The sequence below is a fragment of the Dunckerocampus dactyliophorus genome, chromosome 2 (genome assembly GCF_027744805.1).
Source record: "Dunckerocampus dactyliophorus isolate RoL2022-P2 chromosome 2, RoL_Ddac_1.1, whole genome shotgun sequence".
NCBI classification, from domain to species: Eukaryota; Metazoa; Chordata; class Actinopteri; order Syngnathiformes; family Syngnathidae; genus Dunckerocampus; species Dunckerocampus dactyliophorus.
Window position 1 is genome coordinate 42,264,418 of NC_072820.1, and position 24,500 is coordinate 42,288,917.

At 41.7% G+C, this 24,500-nt stretch overlaps 1 protein-coding gene across 14 annotated transcripts in view; it reads left to right on the forward strand.

The window, feature by feature from the left end:
- cacna1g (calcium channel, voltage-dependent, T type, alpha 1G subunit) overlaps positions 1 to 24,500 on the forward strand; it is a 291,002-nt gene that overhangs the window by 166,627 nt on the left and 99,875 nt on the right. For all 14 annotated transcript variants that reach the window (XM_054766574.1, XM_054766569.1, XM_054766571.1 and 11 more), the window contains exon 10: positions 3,412 to 3,818. In XM_054766574.1, the coding sequence (XP_054622549.1) occupies positions 3,412 to 3,818 (407 nt within the window). The remainder of the gene's footprint in view (positions 1 to 3,411; positions 3,819 to 24,500) is intronic.

A 24,500-nucleotide genomic window follows, 5' to 3' on the forward strand; every position in this document is an offset into this window, starting at 1 on the left:
AGTGGAGGGGGCGCTATGATGATCTGCTTTTTCCTTCAATGGAACAATGGAGCTTCAGGTTGTGCAAGGGCGTCAAACGGCAGATGACTATGTAGAGATGTTGCTATGGGCATCCCTCATGACTGAAGGCCCTCGTCTGTGTGGTATTGTCTTTTTCAACAGGACAATGCTGCAGTTCACAATGCCCGCCTTATAAAGGACTTCGTCCAGAAGAATAACCTCACTCTTTTCGACCATCCTGCATTTTCCTGTGCTCTAAATACAATGGAGAACATTTGGGGATGGATGGCAAGGGAAGTTTTAGTTCCAGACAGTGGTTGCCCTACATGTAGCCATCTTTACTACCGTATTTTCACGACCATAAAGCGCACCGTATTAAAAGGCGCAGTCTCAGTTACAGATGCTATTTTTGTATTTAACACATACACAAGGCGCACCGTATTATTGGGCGCAGATATGCACGCTAAAACATACCGTGTTGCTCAGAAGTCAGTGAGGAAGCGACAATGCTTTATTTCTTTAGATAGATTAAGAGCAGAACTCTCATTAAGTTTATCAAACCTACTTGAAATCAGGATGGTCATCACTCAACACAACAGTTTCAGTCATGGTGCACAGCTAAAAACGTCACACAGCAACTCAAAAACAGACAAGACACTCCCGCTATTTTTGCAGAACAATAACTAACAACTATGTAGCTCAAACATGTAACTTTAAGAGCAGTTGCACCAAAACACTACCGCAAAGCACGCTGGGGAACAGGAAGTGCTCCCAGCAAAGCTACAATACGCTAGCATGCATGCTATTGTATGTTTTTAAATAGCCAGTGAGAGCAAAACTGAGTTCGGTTGTACTTTATTGAAGTATTTAACAATGTACTCACGTTATTTTTGATCAATCCTCATCCACAAATCCATCAAAGTCCTTATCTTTTGTATCCCAAATGAACAGCGGGGCAAGTTCTCCATCAAACACGCCAGGTTACCTGTCGTCATTATCAGAGTCAGTCTCGTTCAGAAATGATGCTGGCTTTTGTGAACGCTCGAACAACAGCGCATCAGACACGTTAGCCCAAGCATCTACAATCCATTAGTGAAGCTGTGTTCGCTAGCTGTCATTCATCGCTCCCACGCCGCTCGCAAATTCACTTTTAAACGCCGTGTTTACATCCATTCACAAATTGTGGCGAAACTCGCGCGGCGCTGCCTCCCAGTGTTAGTGAAGCTGTGTTCACTAGCTGTCATCTACTTCACTTTAAACGCCGTGTTTACACCGTGTGTCCAGCGGTTGGAGTTCATTCGTCAAGCCTCCCGGAATGATGTTAAGCTCCAAGTTCATTTACTGCACTAGTGACGCGTGTGAAAAAAACATCCGGTCTCTTTCCGTACACGTCACTCAGCCACTCAGCCATTTTCTCCTCGTCTTTCCAGCCCCTTTGATTGGTCCGGCTGGAAACTTTTCTTTAGGCAGCATCTTCCTCTTAAAAATCGCCACAGGTAGCAGTTTCTGTACATTATCATGGCAACCAAGCACAACAGTGAAAGCCAACTTCTCGTGCCCCGTTGTGTGTATCGCTACCGTGCTGGTCTCCTCTACAGTGTGGTTCACCAGGATGTGGAAAGTGAGCGGCACGTCGTCCATGTTGGTGATGTAGTTGGGCTGGAGGTGTTTGTCTGCAATGTTTTTACTGCAGTAGGAGCAGAAGATGGCCAGCTTTCCTTGTAATCCACTGGATGTTGCTGCGCCACGGTAGTCCTTGCCCGGATGGATAGATGGCGCTGTTTCATAAAAATATACTTATATAACTACTGGGGCGTGCCTTTAGCGTCCTCAGTCATGTCCACCTTTCCTTTAGCATCCTCAGTCATGTCCACCTTTCCTTTCCTCTATATAAGCAGCGTGTCGGCAGGAGACGCTCCCAGTGAGTCGAGCGGAGCGCTCATAAAAGTCACACAGCAACACTTACAGATTTTGGAACTCGGTACGCACATACGACACTTCGCATTATAAGGCGCCCCGCCCATTTTGGACCAAATTTAAGACTTTTAAGTGTGCCTTATGGACGTGAAAATATGGTACCTGGAGCAACATTCCCACTAGCCTCCTGGAAACACTGGCATCAAGCATGCCCAAGCCAATTTTCAAGGTGATGACCATGAATGGCGTAGCTACTCATTGCTGAGTCCGCTTTTGAAAATGTAATTTCTATTTTAGGGGGGTTTTACGGGTTTTTTTTAGCTATGGTGTTAAACTTTTGATCAGCTGTTGAACAGCCCATTTCAATTTAATGCTTGTTTGCAATAAATTGCTTACTCAAAAATGTTTTTGTCTCACTCCTATTTCTCCTTTTTGCATTTTGAAGTTCTACTTAAACCTTCCTGAAGATCCAACAGTGCAAAATATAAATGTTTGCAATTTTCCCACTGGTCTTAAAATTTAGTCAGGATCTACTGTGAAGCGCAAAAGACAGTAAGCTCTATGCTGCTAACAGCCAGCTAACTACTAATGCAAACTAACTATACATAAAAATATAAACTGAAAATTAATTTCTATCACTAAAGAGACCAATATATTTTGGGGTTTGTTTTGCCTGTCAGTGTTTGTTAGCAAGCTACTTCTGGTTAATTGGATAGATGGATGCATTGTGGGGTAGGGGTAATGGTTCTGTCGTAACTGAAAAGGCAAAAAGAGTACCGTATGCGCACCAAAATTAAATTTTCTTGCTCATCGTGTGCCATAGTTCCACAAAGTTTCATGGAAATGGTTGTCAGTTTTTGTGTAATACCGCAAACAACCCAACAACAATCAAAACAATACCTCTCGCATGCATGTTTTCCAGCTTGGCGGAGATAACCGTTGGACAATATAATGAAGTATGAGAATTACAAGAGTGATTTATTCATTCAGTGTTTTTGTCAGCTGAAGCAAAACAAATTACGGTCCTTTTCATGCGATCACCTATTAGAATCAGATAGAAATATGTTGTGATTAAGTCTCAAACTAGAATGCTATCCAATTTTTTTTTTTTTTTTTTTTTCGTGAGGGAGAGAGAAAACATTGTAATTACAGTCGAATGTTAATGCTTCATGTTCTAGCTGGCAACCAACTTCTTCTGCTTCTGGCCAAGTTCTAAAAGGCAGTGTGCTCAGCAAAAGTCAGGCCAGATCTGCTCAGGTTATACAGACGGTGGAAACACTGGCTGCCGGCCATCCAGGCCGCAGCACAGTCTGCGGGGACGATGCTCACGCATCGCCCGTCACTGTCGAACAAACCAGCTCTAACCCACACGCAAGCATCCAAAAATAATGTTCTTCACAATAGATTCTTTTATTTGTTTTGACATTTTATATTAAACACTTCATGCATGCTATTTATCACAATCACAGTCATTTACTCCACTCTCTCACTCAGCTGCAGCCCAGCCTTCCTCCCAGCTGTCGGCCCGTGACCTCAGCACCATGAGCAGCGCCATGGACACAGCGGTGTTGGCACTGGACCCGGAGAGTTGCCCTTACTGTGCAAAGGCCCTGGCCAACGAGTCTGAGGGCGGCACAGAGGGCAACGACACACCTGGAGACTCTGACAGCGAGGGTGTTTATGAGTTCAGCCAGGACATGCGTCGCAGGGACAGGCGAGATAGCCGGCAGCCACGGAAGAAGCCCTTCAGGCTGGGTAAAACAGCTGGAAAGGTTGTGCACTTTTGGAGGCTGGTGTGCGACACGTTCAGGAAGATCGTGGATAGCAAGTACTTCGGAAGAGGGATCATGATTGCCATCCTTATCAATACGCTGAGCATGGGGATCGAGTACCATGAGCAGGTGAGTGTGACAACATACGGTTTTGTTCAATGCGGCTTTTGCATTTCGCAGCATTTTTTGTTGCACCTTCCAGGAAAGTAAAATATGAGAAGACGACAAGTGTCTAGCCAGAGCTTGCAGTGACTGATGAGTTTAAGTTAAAGATTTGCTGTGTATGTTTGTGTCTTTCTATGTGATTGTGTAAGCTGCACTGCTCCCACGAGCCCAACTGGAATTCGTGATGTCTCTCTCTGGACTTGTTTATTTACACCAGCATAATTGCAGCCATGTGGGAGAGAAAATGGGGGAATGAGTCTGTATGAGGAGATGAGAGAAAGAAGTGGGGGAAGGCCCAACAATTGACATACTATGAATATTTTACTCTGTATCTTTTAGAAAGACGTTCCCCCCTAGTAACACACTCGATATGGCCATTATGTCCACATTATGGATTCGGAGTCACACTTTTTTTCATTTCATTCTTTCGACTTATAGTCAGGTGCAACTTATATATAGAAATTGGGAAATGGTCCGGGATGAGATTCTCATGGTATGATAACCTTTGCCAAAAATATCACGGTTTCACAGTATTACAATTACAGCTCTAAAATGTGCTGTCAACACAGCACAGGCCTGTGCTTTCAACACACCGAAGCCCAGTTCCAACGAGGAATAATAGAACGTGACAAAGTATTCCCACGTAGTGGCCGCGCTGGACCTCCACTTTCTCTAATACTGCGGGAATAGTATGACAGACAATTTTAGCCGTTTTGAAATCCCAATTTTTTCATACTGTGGTATATCTTGAAACCGGGAACCGGCACATGCCTAATCACATACATATAATACATATATATATATATATATAATTTAACATGTCTTTAAATGTTAATACTGACTGTCATGAAGCAAGGAGTGAACATTACCGTTGACAGTCAGAAGAGGGCGCTCTAGGCTTGTGACAACTATATGCTGCCCCTCCCATTCAGTGATGTGGAATGAGATCGGGATTTTGGTGAACTTGCTGACCGTGAACTTTCTTGTTGGACTCGCTGGCTTGCTATTTTCATTTAGACTATTCAACCACCCAGGTGTGTTCTTTATGCTGTTGTGAAGCTGAATAACTGTTAATGTGTTACATTCACATATCAAACACCTATTCCGGCTCTTGTTCTGTGTGCGATTGTGTAGTTGAATAACTTGCCTTTCCAGAGTAAATGTCTGTTCTTGGTCTTGAATTTTGTAAAATGAATTTCCAAATATATGTGACTTGTAGTCCACAGCAGCTTATATGTTTCTTTTTTCTCTTCATGACACAATTTTGGACTGATGTGACTTACACTCCAGGGCATCTTATAGTCCGGAAAATATGGTAATCCATTCAGCCAGTTATTAATGGTAACCGCCGCCTTGTACTATAAAAATAAACACAGCAGCACAATGTAATGCAGTAATAATGCAGCGTTGGATTATAGTTGATGGTTGCAGAGCAGTTTGAGTGCAGTGCAGCAGTGGACAAGGGATTGAGGGGTAATGATGCCAAGGGTCCAGTGTAAGTCTGCTCTAAGAATCAGGGGAGAGAAGGTCAGATTGACAATAGCAATCACCGATGCTTAACGGAAGATGAAGCTTGCCAAATTCATTGTCAGACTTTCTTTGATACATATGGTTGGTAGGAAGTTAAACAACACAATTATTATTTGTGGGAGAATGAGATTCCAATGTGCTCTGGTTTTTACGGGTTACTTTGGGTCTCTGACCCAGTGCTTATAAACAAATCCAGATGGCATCATCTTTAGCACAGCCACAGGAAGTTTTAAAGCTTTCTCCGCTCCACCTTCCATTTTTTTTTTTTTACCTTCTTGTTTCTACTTTCTTCTTTTGCTTTTCCTCCCTTTTCAGTTCTTATTGTCTCCACTGTTGTTATTCAGTCTACCATGCTTCGGGATTTCTTTCACCCCACTCTTCCAAAGTGTTTTTTTCAGTTGTGTTAAAGTGGATCTCTTTGGTTTCCAAACAGACTTTAGCAGGAGACAGATAATTGATTGTGAGTCAATTGACATTCAGTAGAAGCAGGGATCACAGATCTAGTGTTTTTTTGTTGGTTTTTTTTTAAACGTAATTCACTCCACATGGAAAAAAAGCTTTGTTTTGTTTTCTATCCAAGTATCATCCAGCCAAGTCTACTATTCGGGTGTTGCTTTGGTGTGTTCCTATGGAATTACAGTACTGCTTGGTGAAGCCTAGGAAATACATTGCTGTGTCATGATTAATGCTTCACAGCTGAAATCAACAGATGACTAATTGTTCGTTAAAATAATGCCTTTAAAATCATTTGGTACACTGGCTCGTATAGTAAGAAGAATAGTTTCGCCCCCATTACTATGAAAACCCCGAATTAACTACGTTAGTGGCTTGCGATTTTGGTAGCCAGCCATCCAGGAACCCTCTCGTATGTTAGCACCTGCTTCATTGCTAACTTTACTGTTCAGTTCATTTTTATGCTGTGCTAATCCAACTCTTGCTGTGTGCTAAAATGTGTACTTTGCCTATTTGGTCCAACAGCAAGTTGATGTCAGATTTATCAGATTTCAAAGTATTTTCCCATCGAAAATAATAAACACTCCTTGCTAAAGGAAAACTGGAGTTTTTTTGGGAAGTTTGCCCATCACCCACAATCTTTATGTGAAACATGAGCACACGTCTTTCCCTTTTCTGTGAGCTCTACAGAGAGTAGAGAGAAAAACAACTATCATGAGGCAGCTAACAATGCACAATAATGGGACACACCTATTTAGACTGTAAAGCCTTATAAAAAACCTCCAACAACGTTTTTTGTTTTATATACATTCTGTGACCATGCAGTAAGAGGTACATTCATGATAACATGTAATACTTACAGTATTTTGCCGTATTTTGGTCATTTTAAGCGTTACCGGAACTTCTTTCCTGGGCGCATTAATTTCACAGAGACCATGGCAACTAACACTACCAACAACAACAGCGGAATAGGAAAGATATTTTCTAATCACGGCAGACTTCGTGAGAGCCACCGCCGCCGACGACTCATTTTGGACAAATGAGGATCCGGAACCTTATCTTTTCGAGCCTGACTATACGATGAGCTACAGGTTTTAGAGTCTGAATGGGCAAGATGTTCTTTGTGAACATCTTTCAAATGATTGACATCATTGGGATGCCGTTCATTAATGTCACGTCAAGGTACAGAACAAGAACATGTTTATGCACAGTCAAGAACACTTGCTTTTTGTGAATCCGAGGCTTGTATATTTGAACTCTTACAATTGTAGCTGCCAACCAACACACACAGATTACCCTTCCAGAAACCCCCTGAAGTGCAATTGATGAAGAAATTAAGCATCTTTACTGCACTTACAATGTGAAGTATAACTGATTGAATGTGACTTGGAGTGCAACCTCTTCGTCAAGGCCGTTCAATATGTTTGCTGCTAGTAATCATTTGTAATGTGCTCATTAATGAGGATTTGTGCAGGATATTCGGAAGAGGAGTGTGTCAAACTGAAAAGACTTGTCAATTTACTTCAAAGGTAGATCTCTTGTATGTGTGTCTGCAGTATATCTGTTTTAATTTATCCTTTAAATAATCCATCAATACTGCATGTTGGGGGAAAAATGCTCTTTTTGGCTGAGCAGTTCCTGTTACTTACAGATTGGCTTGGCTGTTGGCTTTCTAAAGAACTGCTTTATAGTCAATATTGACACTGACAAAAAGGCTTGTAAGCAACAAATAGATGGATTCTTTTAAACATTTCAGCAGCCTTATGGTTGATTAGGTAAGAAATCCAATAATTACTGATCATATTTCAAACAGAACATGAAGTGCATTAAATATATCTTCACAAAGTGTATCAGAACATGACAAAGCATCGTGATTATACAGTTGTCGTTTGCTTATCGCGGTTAATTGGTTCCAGATTTTCGTAGTTAGAGCACAGAAAACCTGCATAGCAAGCTAGCGAGCTAACTAGTTAATCTCTCCAATTTACTTATTCTAAACTTATTATGTTTCAAATGGAGTGAGGAACAAGGACAGATAAGCAAAAAACTCACCACTTCCACACGGAATGAGAGGAGAACATTTTGTTCATTTGATCTCAGCCACGGCGTGTCCGTCAATGGCATGCCGGCTCGGCTCTGCTGGCTCAGTAGCCAGCCTCCATGCAGTCTGAAATGTGTAATGAAAATGTAATTTAACGTCATGTCTCATAACATGAGCGATGCCTAATGACCAGAATACTACACATAACTTGTCTTTCAATATTTTCTAACAAATAATAGGCCATAGTGAACCACGAAACAGTGCTAATTTGATTAATTCATTATTTTTTGGAAAACCGCGACATAGTGAGTGTGCGATATTTGTACCGCAATATAACGAGGGATGACTGTATCGTACTGTAATACTTTTTTAATGAAAGTTTATTTTGGGGGTTGTTGCATGTGGTTCTGTGTCAACCTATCAGTGGCTTTAGTCAAATCCAAAAAAGCTTGTATAACAGTTCCTGCATCAGCAAGAAATGTATGATTTCCAATCCAAACATGACTCTTATGTCATTTTAATACAAGGTTTATTTTGAAATATGCATGGCTTTATAAAGTAAATATCAGCTATGTAATGGCTTATGATGAGGCAAGGTGTCATGTTATGTACTGTAGGGGTTGTACAGAAATCCCTTGTTAATCCTTGCATAGCATGGGGTGCGGATGGAAAGTAAAGCCTGCCAGCGCAGCGTGATGTCACACCAGTACTAGAACGGTGCATGTGTACTGAGCCAGCCATTATTAAACAATAATGCCAAAATCGGAAGTTTAATAATGAAATGCAGACTGGAAATGTTGTTCAGTACAATTCAAACCATGCAGTATCCGCTACTGTAATCACTCACTGTTTGTAGTATAGTTGCAGCCATTAATGGACAGATGGTATCAACCAAGAGAGAGAGCAATTGTTGTAGATGCTTCAATACCAGACATTAGTGATTTTAAAAATGCAAAGAGCATGTTTTATTGATTAAGAGTTGACAGTAGTAGCACGTGTTTACTATTTGTTGTCGTTCTGAATGGTCCATGATGTATAGGATGTGCCTGATAAAACAGTACTAGTAAAATAAAAAAAAACATAGTTAAGGCCCTATGAAATCTGCTTTATTTTTTTTTCCCAAATTACATTTCATTTTTCTCCAAATTCAATTCAGTTTAAATTTTTCAAAATTCAGTTTTTTACCTTTTACACTTACAAACAAACTGTAATGCCTGTGCTTGTGGTTAAGGAGGACGTATGCAATTCCAATTGCTTTATTCATGACACCCTTATTTTGTTTACAAAAGTAGACAGGATGTTGCGAGCAGCACTCTTATTTTGAAGGCCGAAAGTGTGTCGTGTGTGTTGAGAATGTGTCTTGACAGTTAAGACGAGCTGGGTGCAAGAACAAACGTGCCTCCTGTCCTTATTTCACTCAGAACTTGCACAGCGTCAGCGGGCATCGTAAAATGCTCCTTTGCATTATCAAGCGGTTAAAAAAAACACGGTGTAAACACACTCATACAGCCTGAGTCACACACACACAGCCATGCGGGAGGGGTCGCGTTAGTGTGTGTGATGACATTCCACCACGATTGAGCTGTCCGCCGGGGAAATACTTCCCAACACAAACGTTGTTTCTGCTCACGATGACGTCGTCCCTCGCTACATTGCGGTTCAAACATCGCTCCCTCACTTTATCGTGGTTTTTCACAAAGTAATTGATGAATGATGACTGTTTTCTGGTTGTACGGTATACAGCAGTTTTTTAAAAATGTATATTTAAGCAAATTCTACTTATTCTTGGCTTAAATTAAGCATTTTCAAGCATAAATATGGCTAAATGCACTAACTAAATGAACTAAAATACATGTACAAGGCAGAAGAAGCATTCTAATTCTTAATATAGTATTGTACATTGGCCACTAGGTGTCGGTGAGACTAAAGCCAGATGTGATCACCAGAAAAGGCATTTATTGCAAGTTTAATCTCACAACAGGCACAATAAAAATAATAACATAATAATCATAATAATAACACGGGCTACTGTTGGGGCCATAACCCTCGACAAACTAAATCTCAACTCTGAACCTCCAACATCACTTCCTCTCCTCTACACCTTTGTCCGCCCGCCACTAAAGTCCGCTAGGGAACACGTTAACTGTGACACACGTGAACAGAAGTTGTATTTGTGTCTTAAATGGCTTATTTACTGTTATTATGTCGACTATATTGGGTAATACAAGTGTAAAGGCTTTTAAAACTGCCATTACAGTACATTGATGAGACAATAGTCACCGCAGGAGGTATGCTGTCCAAAAAAAAAAGGAACTGCTCACGTGTGAGTCTGTTATCTTGTTGATGTCTAATATGTCTTATTCACTCTGATTATGTCTACTATATTGGGTAATACAAATATAAAGGTGACTGCATGGGTTCAAATTTCATGTTAAGAGGGCTCTAATTATTTCTTGTTGTTTTTTGTTTTTTTTCCCCCTTGTCCTGTTCAGCCATCAATCCATCTTCTATGCCGCTTATCATCACTTGGGTAGCGGGGGTATGGTGGGGCCAATTCGCAGGGCACATATGGACACTCATACCTATGGACAATTTAGAGTCGGCAATTAACCTAACATGCATGTTTTTGCACGCATGCACAGGGAGAACATGCAAGCTCCACACAGAGATGCCCAAGCGGAGATTCAAACCCAGGTGTTCCCGATCTCCTGACTGTGTGGCCAACGTGCTAACCACCAGGCCACTGTGCGGTCCCTGTCCAGTCAATGGTGCAAATAGAATTGTTGGTGTAGATGCTGAACAGATTTGCTCTGTCAGGGAAAAGTGTAAGATACCGTAAATTGCAGTGTCTAAAATGCACCTGCTGCACGTGCCCATGGCATATTGTGGCGCGCATGAGTCCGTGAGGACCAGTCAACTTTTGTTTTTGACAGGAGCCAATCATGAGTTATGAAAAAACTTTCAACAAGCTTGTCAACCCACTGGAAATTGCAGGAGGTCATTACTCAATATAACAGTCTGACTCATGGTTTCATCTTACAAACGACATGAATTAAAGTCATCACACAGCAACTAACACTCAAACGTTAAACCTCAGAAATATAGATACATGTATCAATCCGAGTTTAAAATAAAAAAAAAACCCAACATTTTAAAGTCTTCCCATAATGCATTTTGTTTGAGAAAACCATTTAATTGAAGGAGCATAGAAAGCATAGAAAATTGCGCTGAAATGCTGCTTCTGTCCACCAGAGGGAACCAGAGTACCTGGAGCACAAAGTCCAGAGGGAAGCTGACGTCTTTGCAGGGCCCCAGAGAAATGTGTTGCTCAGACGCAATGTCTTATGGGAAAACTTATAAAAAAAATAAAAAAAAATTAAACCCATACTGGGACATGTTGGTATATTTGTATATACACCTTTTGAGTATTAAGTTGCTGTGTGATGAATTTAGTGCTGTTAGTAAAGTGTTCTGTGAAAGATGACACCGTGAGTCAGACTGTTATGTTGTTACACTCGTGTATATATACTGACCTCCACTGACTTCCAATGGGTTGACAAGCTTGTTGTGAGCACAGTATTTAAACAATTAGCAATAGTTCTGAAGTAAAGGAGATGTCACAAGATTAGAATGTTGTCATAAATTAGCCGCACCGCAGGGTTTAAGATATAAGAAAAAAGTAGCGGCTTATACACTGGAATTTATGGTACTCTTATCCTATAACATCGTTTTTATTTGACTGTATTTGATGTTTATTTTGGAATGGCCATACCGGAGCAGGAGGGGATAAAGAAGAAGAGAAAAGGTGAGGGCAGTAATAATGTTAAACAACATATTTAGAAGATTGAAGATTTCTATGCCATAACTTTGTTAATATACAGTAGATTACTACTTTGCAGAAATTCACTTATCGCGGTAGACTCTGGAACCAATTAACCACGATAAATGATGGACGACTGTCAATTTCTGCCAAATTCCATGTTTTAACAGTAGATTCTGTTTTTATTCGCCTATTCCGCGATTACGGTAGCTCGGAAATCATAGGGCCTTACATACTGTATGTACAATTTTGTACTTCAGTGTCCTTTTTTTAAGCCCCTGACTTCCTTCCAAAATGTTTTTCCACAGATGTATTTATGCTCCATGCATTTATGCAAACCCATTTGTGAAACAAACCATCTGGCATGCAAACACTATAGAAGGCACTGTCTCTGACTATACAAGCAATTATGTTTAGAGTATCGTCATGTGTGTTTGTAATTCATGTAGCAAATAGCAGTTGTGTGAGCTTTCCCACAAGGGAAAATAACATCCTGGACCAAGTCTACTGCAACATGAAAGGTGCTTTGAAGGCTGTTCCAAGACCCCACTTTGGAAAGGCTGACCACATCTCTATATTCCTTTATCCAACATACAGACAACTTCTTAAAAAAGCTCCCCCTGTACGTACAGCAGTTAAAGTATGGAATGAAGAAACTGATCAAGTACTTCAGGACTGCTTTGGCTGCACAAACTGGGATGTGTTTAAAACTGCAGCGGGGAGGGAAGATTGTACTGTTGATTTGGATGAATATGCTTCTGCTGTTACTGGCTACATTAGCACATGCATAGAGACTGTTACCACCACCAAGTATTACAGAAAATACCCTAACCAAAAACAGTGGATGAACTGTGATGTAAGGGCTAAGCTACGTGCTCGTTCGACTGCATTTGTCATGGGCACCGCTGATGACTACAAAAAGGCCAGATATGACCTGAGGAGGTCCATACGGGAGGCCAAGAGGCAGTACAGACAGAAGCTGGAGGGCTACTATTCCACCTCAGACCCTCGGCGCATGTGGGCGGGGCTCCAGCACATCACAGACTATCGACAGCAGAGTAGCGTAGCCACGTCCAGCCAAACCACACTTCCTGATGAGTTGAATGAGTTCTATGCCCGCTTTGATACCCAAACTCCTGATGAGCAGAGAGGGTGGCTGAACCTGGGGAGCACACAGGACTCACCTCTCATGGTGACATCAGCTGATGTGCGCAGGGTTCTAAACAAAACAAACCCACGAAAAGCAGCAGGGCCAGACAACATCTCAGGACGTGCACTTCGGGTTTGCTCATCAGAGCTAGCTGATGTGCTTGCTGACATATTTAACCTGTCGCTTGCACAAGCATCTGTACCGACCTGCTTTAAGTCCACCACCATAGTGCCCGTACCCAAGAAGAGCAACGTGACCTGCTTGAATGACTATCGCCCTATAGCACTCACTCCTATTGTTATGAAGTGCTTTGAAAGATTAGTCATGACCCACATCAAAAAGAGCATCCCGGCGGCAACCGTGGACCCTCTACAGTTTGCATATCGCCAGAACCGGTCCACGGATGATGCAGTCAACACTGCCATCCACACAGCCCTTTCTCACCTACAGGGCCAGGACACATACGTCAGAATGCTATTTATAGACTATAGCTCTGCATTCAATACAGTCAGCCCCCACAAACTCACAGATAAGCTCCTCACACTTGGCCTGTCTCCCTCCCTCTGTAACTGGGTGTTTAACTTTCTCACAGGCAGGCCCCAGTCAGTCAGAGTCCACAACCGCACATCCAGCTCAAGAATTGTGAGCACTGGGACCCCACAGGGGTGTGTGCTGAGTCCACTCCTCTACACGCTCTTCACCTACGATTGCGTGGCCTCCCAGAACAACACCAGCATCATTAAATTTGCAGATGACACTACAGTCATCGGACTGATCACTGGTGGTGTTGAAACATCATACAGAAGAGAGGTGGCGGACCTCATAGCTTGGTGTCGTGATAACAATCTCCTTCTCAATACAGATAAGACTAAAGAGATGATCATCGACCCAAGAACAAGGGAAAAGGAGCCGCATAGACCCCTGTTTATTGATGAGACTGAGGTGGAGAGGGTGAAAACCTTCAAGTTCCTTGGCACACACATCAGCGAGGACCTCACCTGGTCTCACAACACCCAACAAATTCTGAAGAAGTCCCAAAGGAGACTGTACTTCCTGAGAAGACTGAGGAAATTTGGCATGTCCACCACAATCCTGAGTATCGAAAGTGTCCTTACCGCCTCCATCACTGTTTGGTACGGTAACTGTACAACACGTGATAGGAAGGCACTCCAGCGGGTGATCAAGACCTCACAGAACATTGTTGGGGCAGCCCTCCCCACACTGCAAGACATTTATAAATCTAGAGTCCTACGAAGAACACACAACCTCATCAAGGACAGCACACATCCACAACACTCACTATTCACACTCCTACCGTCAGGCAGACGCTACAGGAGTTTGAAGTCCAGGACCACAAGGCTGGCAAACAGTTTTTACCCACAGGCCATCAGGCTCCTCAACGAAGCACTCGCACACGCCGCACGCAACACACGCACACACTCATAGCACTTTATTTATTTATTTATTTGTATTATTTACTTGTATTAATGTCTCGTCTGTTGTTGTTGCTTAATTTATTGGTATATATGTTTATGTGTTTATGTTTCTTATGTTCTTATTCTTTCATTTGTTTTCTTTCTTTTCTTGGGAGAATGAACAGAATAAGATTTTCATTGCATGGTATAACTGCTGTTTTACCATGCACATGACAATAAAACTCTCTTGAATCTTGAATCTTGAATCTTGAATATGAATACATGGTACCCGCTGTGTGAGTCTGTAAGCATATTTATGTCCACACAATAAAATGACTAGACGCCCACTTGTGAGTTATGTCCATTTGCAAACTGATCTCTGAAATATAAAGTAGCTTCTTGATTGTATGGACCGTAATGGATAGAGATGCTGGACATTCCCCGTGTCCTTCAAGCACAGTTGTGTTGTTACACTGTGGACCATCAGTGTATGGATCAACAGCAGCGATGACACATAACAGAGCCCCCCTAGTCTGATGCCTTTCTCATAAACACACACTCATAAAAAAACAAGTGACACACACATGCACTAAGTACGAGGGCAGCAGACAAGGCAAGTACAGAGAATTTAAAATGCAAGATGGGGAGTGTATCTGTAGCCGGGGTGGGGGCGAAAGGATGATTAAATAGAGTGTTGGATAGGGATGACAGAGTGTAAGGACTTGGAGGTGAAGGTATAGAGGAGAGATTATGGGATGAAGAGTGGAAGCGGACGGCTTGGACAAGTTAGGAGAGGGTGTCTGCTTTATCTCCATGTTGTTGAGGCACATTACCATTTATGGTGCAGATGATGGACTGATTGTGCGTATGCCAACTATGTGACACAACCCCACGGTCTATTTATTTGGGAAGGTCACTCTCTCTATCACTTAGCCTAAGAAACTTCCTCAAAAACTACCAGTCTTCTTCCTTTTATATTCAGCCCAACTTTCTTTCATCATCAGCATCATTTGCTGTATCATCTGATGTTGAGGTACTTTAAGGCACGGGAGGACCACAGCATAGCATAGTTTTACATGGAGAAGACAATGTGAAATAATTAGAAACGATGAATGGATGGAACTTATATTGTTGATTTATACTTATTGTTGTCTTTGTGGAACGATACAGTACAAGGCAAACATCCATCCATCCATCCATTTTCTATACCGCTTCATCCTCATTAGGGTCGCGGGGGCATGCTGGAGCCTATCCCAGCTGACTTCGGGCGACAGGCGGGGTACACCCTGGACTGGTCGCCAGCCAATCGCAGTACAAGGCAAACAGACTAGTTTAAGTGCAATATTTTATTAAATAAAAAACAAATCGGTGTATGAAAACTGAGACAACATTTTAGGGAAAATTTTGACAAAAACCATCATATGAAAACCAGGGCTTACAAAAAAGCAAGTTTTGACTCTACAAATGTGAATTTCCCCTGTTGGGGCTTAAGAAAGATTTATCATAATTTCCAGACGATAGAGTGCACCGGTATGTAAGCTACACCCACTAAATTTAGAGAGAAAAAAATATTTGTACATATGTAGGCTGCACCTGTCTATAAGCCGCAGGTGTCTATGCCATAGACATGTCATGTCATATTTAGTACACAGAAAGCTGTTACACAGAAAGATTTTTTTTACTTTTGATTAAATAAATGTTTTTTTTGCAAACAGTGCTTATAACACGGCTAATTAAACAGTGCGTGTAAATGGCTAGTTAAACAGTTAGCCTACCAGAAAAGTCATTCATTCCCGTCCTCATTCTCCTCCTCGGAAATAAAACCACTGAAGTTGTCTTCTTCAGCATCACAATTGAACAGCCTCATAATTCTTTTGTCACACACCTTGTCAGTCTCTCTCCCTTTTGTCGTCCCTCTTGTTGTCACTTTGTCTCAAGGCAAATTAGCCATTTGCTTGAGCTATCGTCTTCATCACGCAGTAGTCCCGTTCGAAACCCGTTGGTGATAATGTACAGTTGGTGGTCTAAGCCATTCAAACGGAAGGTGTAGTAATTATAGACTTGATTAAACTTACTTAAGATGTGTCAGATCACCACCACGATTGCTGCATAAGACTTAAAAATGTGATCGTTCACTTCTCTACTTCCTGAAGCTGCACTCTAAGCATCCTGGGAACTGTAGCTCTTTTAGCCATAAAGGGAACCATCCAGGGAGCGGACATAGAGTTGGTAGACAGCTACAAATTCCTGGGTGTTCACCTTAACAACAAACTGGACTGGTCCGTCAACACCCACGCCCTCTACAAGAAGGGCCAGAGTCGTCTCCACCTGCTGAGGAGACTGAGGTCCTTTGGTGTGTGCAGGACTCTCTTACGGACCTTCTATGACTCTGTGGTGGCCTCAGCCATCTTCTATGCTGTGGGCTGCTGGAGAGGGGGCAGCACGGACAGGGACAGGAGCAGGATCAATAGACTGATCAGGAGAGTGAGCTCTGCCCTGGACGGTCCTCTGGACTCCGTGGAGGAAGTGGGGGAGAGAAGGATGTTGGCTAAGCTGACGTCCATCATGGACAACACCTCTCACCCGCTACATGACACTGTGGGTTCCCTTAGCAGCTCCTTCGGCAGCAGACTGTTACACCCACGGTGTAAGAAGGAGAGGTTCCGCAGGTCCTTCATACCGACCGCTGTCAGGCTCTACAACACCTGCACCACCTGAACCATGTTGTAGTCAATATGTATTCTTTACTTGCGTATCTTGCTTGCTGCTGTAACAAGTGAATTTCCCTGCTGTGGGATTAATAAAGTACAATACATACATACATACATAAATTTGCCACAGCACTGTACAAGCTGCAAGGTTCAAAGCGTGAGAAAAAAGTAGTGGTCAATGCACCAGAAATTACAGTATCTATCTCTCCATGATGCTGTTATGTTGTTAAATATGGCCTATTATTAGTCCAAAAATATGCATACATCAAAATCAAATGTTACTTTTTTTTGTTACTAAAAAATATACTAAATTAAGCATGAACTGAGATACAACTATAAGGTATTCAGAAGACGCATTGAATAATATGTAGTCTTCTACATTTGTAACTGTTACTGTAATGTTAGGTGAGACTCGATCACCAGAGGCAGGCTCTTATTGCAGTTTACAGGCACAAAAATAATTAATAAAAACATGGGTGACTGTCGCTGCAGTAACCTACGCCAAGCTAATGCTCAGCTCTGAATCCCCAATGTCACTTCCTGTCCACCCGCCACTCAGCTCCCCTGGGGAACACATTTATAGCAACACACACGAGCACGAGTCGTATTTTTGTCTTAAATGGCTTATTCACTCTTATGTCTACTATATTGGGTAATAAGAGTGTAAAGGTGACTATAGGGGTGTTAGTTCATGTCTAGAGGGCTCAAATGTTAAAAAACACATTTAGAAGGTTGTAAACAGGTTTTCTATGCTCTCCACAAAAACATTTGAATTATAAGGAACCCTACTTCACCACAATTCACTTGTATAGCCGAGGGATTAGTGTATGCTCTTTTGAGTGTATCTGGCTATCAGACGTTTCTTAACATAATTGTTTTTCTTTTTTCGCTGACATTTTCAAGTGAAACATTACATAAATCGCAGTGTTAAAAATAATGTTCAAAATATTAAATATTTTCATTCGTTTTAATCCATCCATCCATTTTCTACCGCAGTGCGAGTTGCCAGAGCCAATTCCAGCTGTTCTGATATTTTTGGTCAGACACCAAAACTCGGTTATTATTTGATAATGCGGTAGCCTACCCGGGTCATTGAGAGGTCAAAAAATAAACTTCCCTCCTTTAATCAAATAGTCAGCTAGTTAATCCCGCGAAGCACATCCTTTTGTCGAACAAGATGGCGAAAAGAAAGAAAGATACAGAGTACGGTGCAAAACCATGCGGCACCAGTATTTTATTTATTATTGGTTAGCTTCAGTATAACAACATTATTAAAAATAATACATTCAGAGACTATATTCTAAAAATATTGGTCTTGCTGCATCTATTTTTATTCAGTGTTAAAAAATATTATATGGCTCTCACAGAAATATTGTACAGTTTAAAATATGGGGTTTTCATGGCTCTCGTAGCCAGAAAGGTTCCTGACCCCCGCTGTATACAGCTCTTAAAATCTGAGATTTTGAAGAAAGGTTTTTCCAGCCCTGAAAGCTGTTAAATTTGAATGATAGAATCAATGGAGCGGATGCAGTTATTTCCTGATTCAGTGAGATGTTAAATCACAGTCTGCCTTCACTTTGCAAGTTTTTTTTTTGTGGATCTGGATGGATAGATTTTTGCCCTCTTATGTTGTCGCTACAATCTATTGGTGAATAATATATAACTTACTATTAACTAGTGTATTTACATACAGAATAGTGCATATTGCATGTGTCTTCTCTTGTCTCTGCAATTGTCATATTTGTAAAACACATACACATGAGCAAAATTGTGTTTTTTGGCACATATTATGTGCAATGTGCATTGGAAAGTTTACCAAATGAAACAGGTTAAGAGGTGAATCCGTCCATCCATCCATCTTCTATGCCGCTTATCCTCACAGGGGTCGCGGGTATGCTGGAGCCTATCCCAGCTGACTGGGCGAGAGGCGCGGTACACCCTGGAAAGGTCGCCAGCCAATTGCAGGGCACATATAGACAATCACACACACACGAACACTCACATTCATAGCTATGGACAATTTAGAGTCGCCAATTAACCTAAAGGCCCTGTCACACCTTGACGATTTAGCCAGCGTACGCCAACGTATGAAAAATTTGGCCAATACGCTGGCGTACGTCGAAAAAGTTATGGGTAAGTTTTGTATAAGTTAAGAGCACGCGGAAGCACGCGTAGTACGTCGTAGTACGTCCAAGTCATCCAAAAATGTTGTGCATGCACAAAACCTTTCGATGTATTTCAACGTATGATTCATACGTCCCGCATACGCGGGCAATAAGTTATGCGAACGTTGACGGCCGTTCACACACATTATTTGTAAGTTACGCACAAGTCGTAATACGTCAACACACCTTGAGACAAAACTGTGTCTTCATGGATCTCTTCTTGGCAAGAACTGGCTGAGAGGAGATGGAGACAACTGGGGAAGCAGCTTCCAATACCATTGACGATGCCTGAGAGGCGTTAGAACCTGCGTCATCTCCATCAGAGTGAGAATGGGAGGGGGAGGCTGTGGGTGGTGATGGATCCCTCCATCACTGCCCTGATACTTCTTGGCAGCGGTCTTTGAAATTTTATTCGGCATGATGGTGATGTTGACACTGCGATGTCTAGCGAGTTTATGATTTGAGTCATCAAGTGGCAGCCTTTTTATAGGCTACGGCACGTCATCGTCGGCCATACGCTGCCACGCGGTCTGTTTAAGTTAGACTGGCGTTGGACATAAGTTGTGAACGCCGGCAACACGCTACGCATTCGTTGGTATAAGTTGTCTATAAGTTATAGAAACGTTCTATATAAGTTACTAATACGTCATCTATACGTCGAACTCGTTATGAATATGCTATGTATACGCCCCAAATTGAAAAAAACGTCGACAGTTCAACGTATGCCATCACAATGATCACGTCGGGCATGCGCTGGCTAAATCGTCAAGGTGTGACAGGGCCTTAACATGCATGTTTTTGGAATGTGGGAGAAAACCAACGCACGCACAGGGAGAACATGCACTCCACACAGAGATGCCCAACGGAGATTCGAGCCCGTGAGTTACAATGAATAAGAAATTACAAATAGAAATGGTTGTCCTAGACAAGACTTTGACTTTGACTATTGTTTTGCTTATTCATGATCAGGATCACGAGTAAATGGAGCCCATCCTAGCCTGTATAGTTTTTGTATCTAAATGTAAACGTCCGTACAACAAGCCCAATCAGCCAATAATCAACAGGGTGAGCGCATCCTTCTCTATTTCATGCTTTAAATTACTTCCTCCTGAGCAAGTACACCCACTTGATTAAGCTGACACACACTCACCAAGTGCTGCATCATTAGCAGTCGGAGTGCGGCATTCCATTTGGATTATATCACATCAGATTAGGTGGTATTACATTACCGCTAACCAGATTACACCATACCTCATCAAGCACACTTTACCTCCTCATGCTCCTGCAGCCTCTTTAGGCAGGAAACGACCATTCAGTGAGGCAATTATAAAAGCAAGCGTTTCTCACTTACACACTTGTAACACATGTAGTCATTAATCTCTACTTTGCAACCACTCACACGTCAGTCGCCATTATTAAATTAAGGAATGATCATATAATGTTGTGAACTTGAAACACACAACCACAGGAATATGTCAGAGTTTTATTGTTTAATTATCTTGCATGATGTCTGAGGAATGTGCACTATACAAGATTAAACAATGACAAAGCAGAAACAGTGGGGAGAAAAAATAATGATCATTCTCAGGGCCAGATGTCTGCAGTCCAAGTCTCAGCTCATAAAAATTGTACTTCTTGTTCTTGTTCTGGCCTATCAGGCGCATCTACTTGCGAGTTCTACATATCCTGTGTTTGTACGCATGCATATGGGTCTCAAATGTATTCAGGAGGTTTATATGTGTGGTCTGTTGATACGTGAGTCTACATGCAAACATTGGGGGGCGACCTCAATCCATATTCATGGAATAATAGCACATGTTTCAGTTCAGAACATGAATATAAAAGAATGCAGACATCTAAGTCTGCCTACACTGGATTCCCCTTTGAACTTGTGTCCTTATGAAGTATTTATGGTTGGCGCCCTGATCCAAATGGATTAAATAAAGCAGTCAGATAAATCAGATAAATGTGTCTGTGAACCTAGAAAGGATTCAAAAGACAGACAGTGAAAAACAGGTGAGATGAAACAGACATTGTTTAGTTTTCAGGAAGTAAGGTTCAATGGCAGGAGCGGTAGACATCATATAATTCCTTTTCAAGTGATGTCATGAATTTCTATGTACCTTTAGTACAGTAGTGAAACCTGGGTTAGTGCACGGTTAGCGTACTTTTCAGTTTAGGTGTCTTGTCATGTTATTAATAACACAGTAATGTTATCGCATAATGTCCTTGTTAGCAACGTGTTAGCATGTAAACTGGAACCGCAAGTCATTGTACCCCATCTCCATCGCCCTTCTATGACATCTTCAGTGTCGTTCGTTGCTAACTCAAGAAAGGTCTTCCATCAAGGTAAAAGTCACGTTAAATGTTCATTCAGCCATTTCATTCATCATTTATATGTATTCATAAGCATTTCAAATTGTTTTCCACATGTAAAACTATAACTGTTTATGTGTTAACATTTTGGGTGTCCAGAGGAGGTTAATTAGATTTGCATTTTTTCTTTGGGGAGAACATTTATTCAGTTAAAGTACGTTTTGGTTTGCATCACACCTTTTTGAACAGGTTAACGACACCTACCTACACCTAGAATAGTCGACTATTCGATTCAGAGGATATTTGATTGTGCCATTCTGACTACATGGGGGGTGCCCACAGCTGCTGCTGAGCATACATTTTTACAAAGAATGTCTTTGTTTTTGTTATATATATATATATAGCCTATTTGAAGGAAAAACAGCCTTATTTTTGTTAATAAATAATTGAAAATGACCTGTGTGTTTAACAGAAGACCTACACTTACCACGCATTAACAAACTCTCCCACTTCAGTGGCACAATCCTAAGGAGCTGAGGTGAGCGCTACTTTTGAAGGCCAGGTCTTCCTAGTCAGCATCGACTGACTTATTGGCTCATAGTGGCTACCAAAAATGATCCAAAGTGTAGAATTTTCAAAAGTTTTAAACGTGACTCCAGAAAGTGAAGTGCAACTTGCGTCAGCAGCTTCTTACATATCACTCTCCATAGCTCACTGAGAGTTTTGGCAAGTTGTTGTTGTTCATGTTGTCCCTGATTTATGTCCACTCTTCCGTGTTTTGGTTTTGTTCGTCTAGCCTTCTGTGTAACTAAATAAATGAACATACTCTTGTTGCACACATACCATGTTTATTGATTTAGCTGAGTGGTTTGGCCTGTTTCTTTGAGGTTGCAAATGAGGTCTATTTGTCGGGGTCGCCATTAGCTCTGCTCTGAAAAAACAAAAACAAAAACATTTGACTATTAGTCGGTAAAAATAAACGAATAAGATTAAACTATGAAAATCCTTAGTCAAAGACAACCCTACTAACCAAGGTACTCCTGTAGTTGTCACCTACATATATTGTTGAGTTACCGTTCGAAGCCATACACATACCTACACATAAATAGTCAAGAGAAACACATGGGTCTTCTTCCAACTTACACAAGTTCCAATAATATTTGGCTCTAACTCAAATTGTCATCAACGTGTTCTGTCGACTGTACGTATAAGATGTATGTGGAGAACCAATCCTTCTCTGATGCCTTCCTAATCTGATCATGAGCTCAAAGTCATCTGGCAAAGTTGCCCAATATTGTAGTGTGTCCAGTCATTGTGTCTTGTGTCCATATTGCCACACTATCATCAAGGAATTGGAACATAGTGTATGATATTTATGCTACAGTGTTATTTGTACTTAAACTGAGATGTCCTTGTAGGGACTAACACAACGCATCGGTGCATCATTACATCCTGAAAATAACATACAGGGAGAACTTACAAATTTCACACTGAGATGTCCAACAGAGATTTGAACCCAGATCTCCTGACTGTGTGGCCAACATGCTAACCTCTAGGCCACAGCGCAGCTTTAAATCAGTCAGATTCCTGAAATTTGGTGTCTCCATTTTATGTTTTATTTTCTGTCTCCATCTCCATTCCCTGTTTGTATGTACTATCTTCACTCTGATTATTGGCCGTACGCTCTGTGCCTCCCAAAACGCTTTCAAGCGATGTCATGAATTTCTATGTACCTCTAGTACAGTAGCGAAACCTGGGTTAGTGCACGCCCCGGTTAGCGTACTGATTATTTCAGTGCGGGTAAATGTTTGGCTTTCCGGTTGACCTGTTACGTCACATAAAAACAAAGCATCTCGCCCAGTGTTGCCAAATTTGCCTATTCGAAGCGACTGTTTTTTTTCCCAAGTTTCAGGTTGTTTTGGGCTAGTTTTCAGACAGCCACTCACTTGTTTCTCTTGCAAGTCCTGGCAGCATGTTTCTGTGTCTCGGCTGCAAATGTGCACGAGAAGGAATTCTGCGATCCACATCGTGCTATCAACTACTGTATGTCTCCGTTGAAGTGATTATGCAAAACAACCTTGCTTGTTTTCACAGAGCTAGTCGCTTGTTTCTCTTGCAAGACTTGGCAACATGTCTTCTTGTCTCAGTTATTAATGTGCACGAGGAGGAATTCTATGAGCCGCATTGTGATATCAACTATGTATCATAGCTGGTAGTATATCACTCTGTTGAAGTGATTACGCATCTTGACCTCAATGTCTAGCAGTTTGCATAGAAACAATACAAGTTGCCACAGTGAGATGGCTAGTTTTTACATCAACATCTTAGTCGCAAAATGCCACCATTTAGTCGTAGCCTGGAGCCCTGCGTATGCCACTTTTCTTTCTTATGGGCTCCACACACGGGAGGCGACAAACGACCCTGATTGGCGAAGCTTATTGCCAACACAGAGCAAACCATGCACACAGGAGGCAATGAGCGGCTGTGGCCAGCTACACCGGCGAGCGACGCGCTCACATCCAGAGCAAATTATCAGTCTCCCATGGTTTTGAGTGGCTGTCAAATTTGGAGGGAATTTGGGAGTATCAAAGTGGCTCAGAGAAGGAAAAGCAGCCGATGTTGATCGTGTTCTCTTGCTAGTACTGGATCTTGCTTGTATTGAGGATCGAATGTTTGTGTAAACTTACCTGATGTGTTTACTCTAGCACCAACAAGTTTCCATGCCACTGCCTTTTTGTTTATATCTTTATATTCTTTTATAACTAATTCAAATAGCTCCGGGAAATCTGACACGGCAAGTATTATTTTTTGCTTCATGTTCACTTGAATAGCATCCTGTCCGCTCATTGGTCGGTCAGTGAAATTCTTGCTGATTGGTCCTCGACTGGAAGAAAGCGATAAAGAGTTGAAAGTTTTTTCAACTTTCTGGAATCGTGTTGTAAGCCAGAATGTCCACCATGACGTGCACGAGCACAAAATGTAATTTCACGTGTCGCTTGGCTGGACAGTGACTCGAGATAATCGCCCTGTTCCATTAAAAATGGA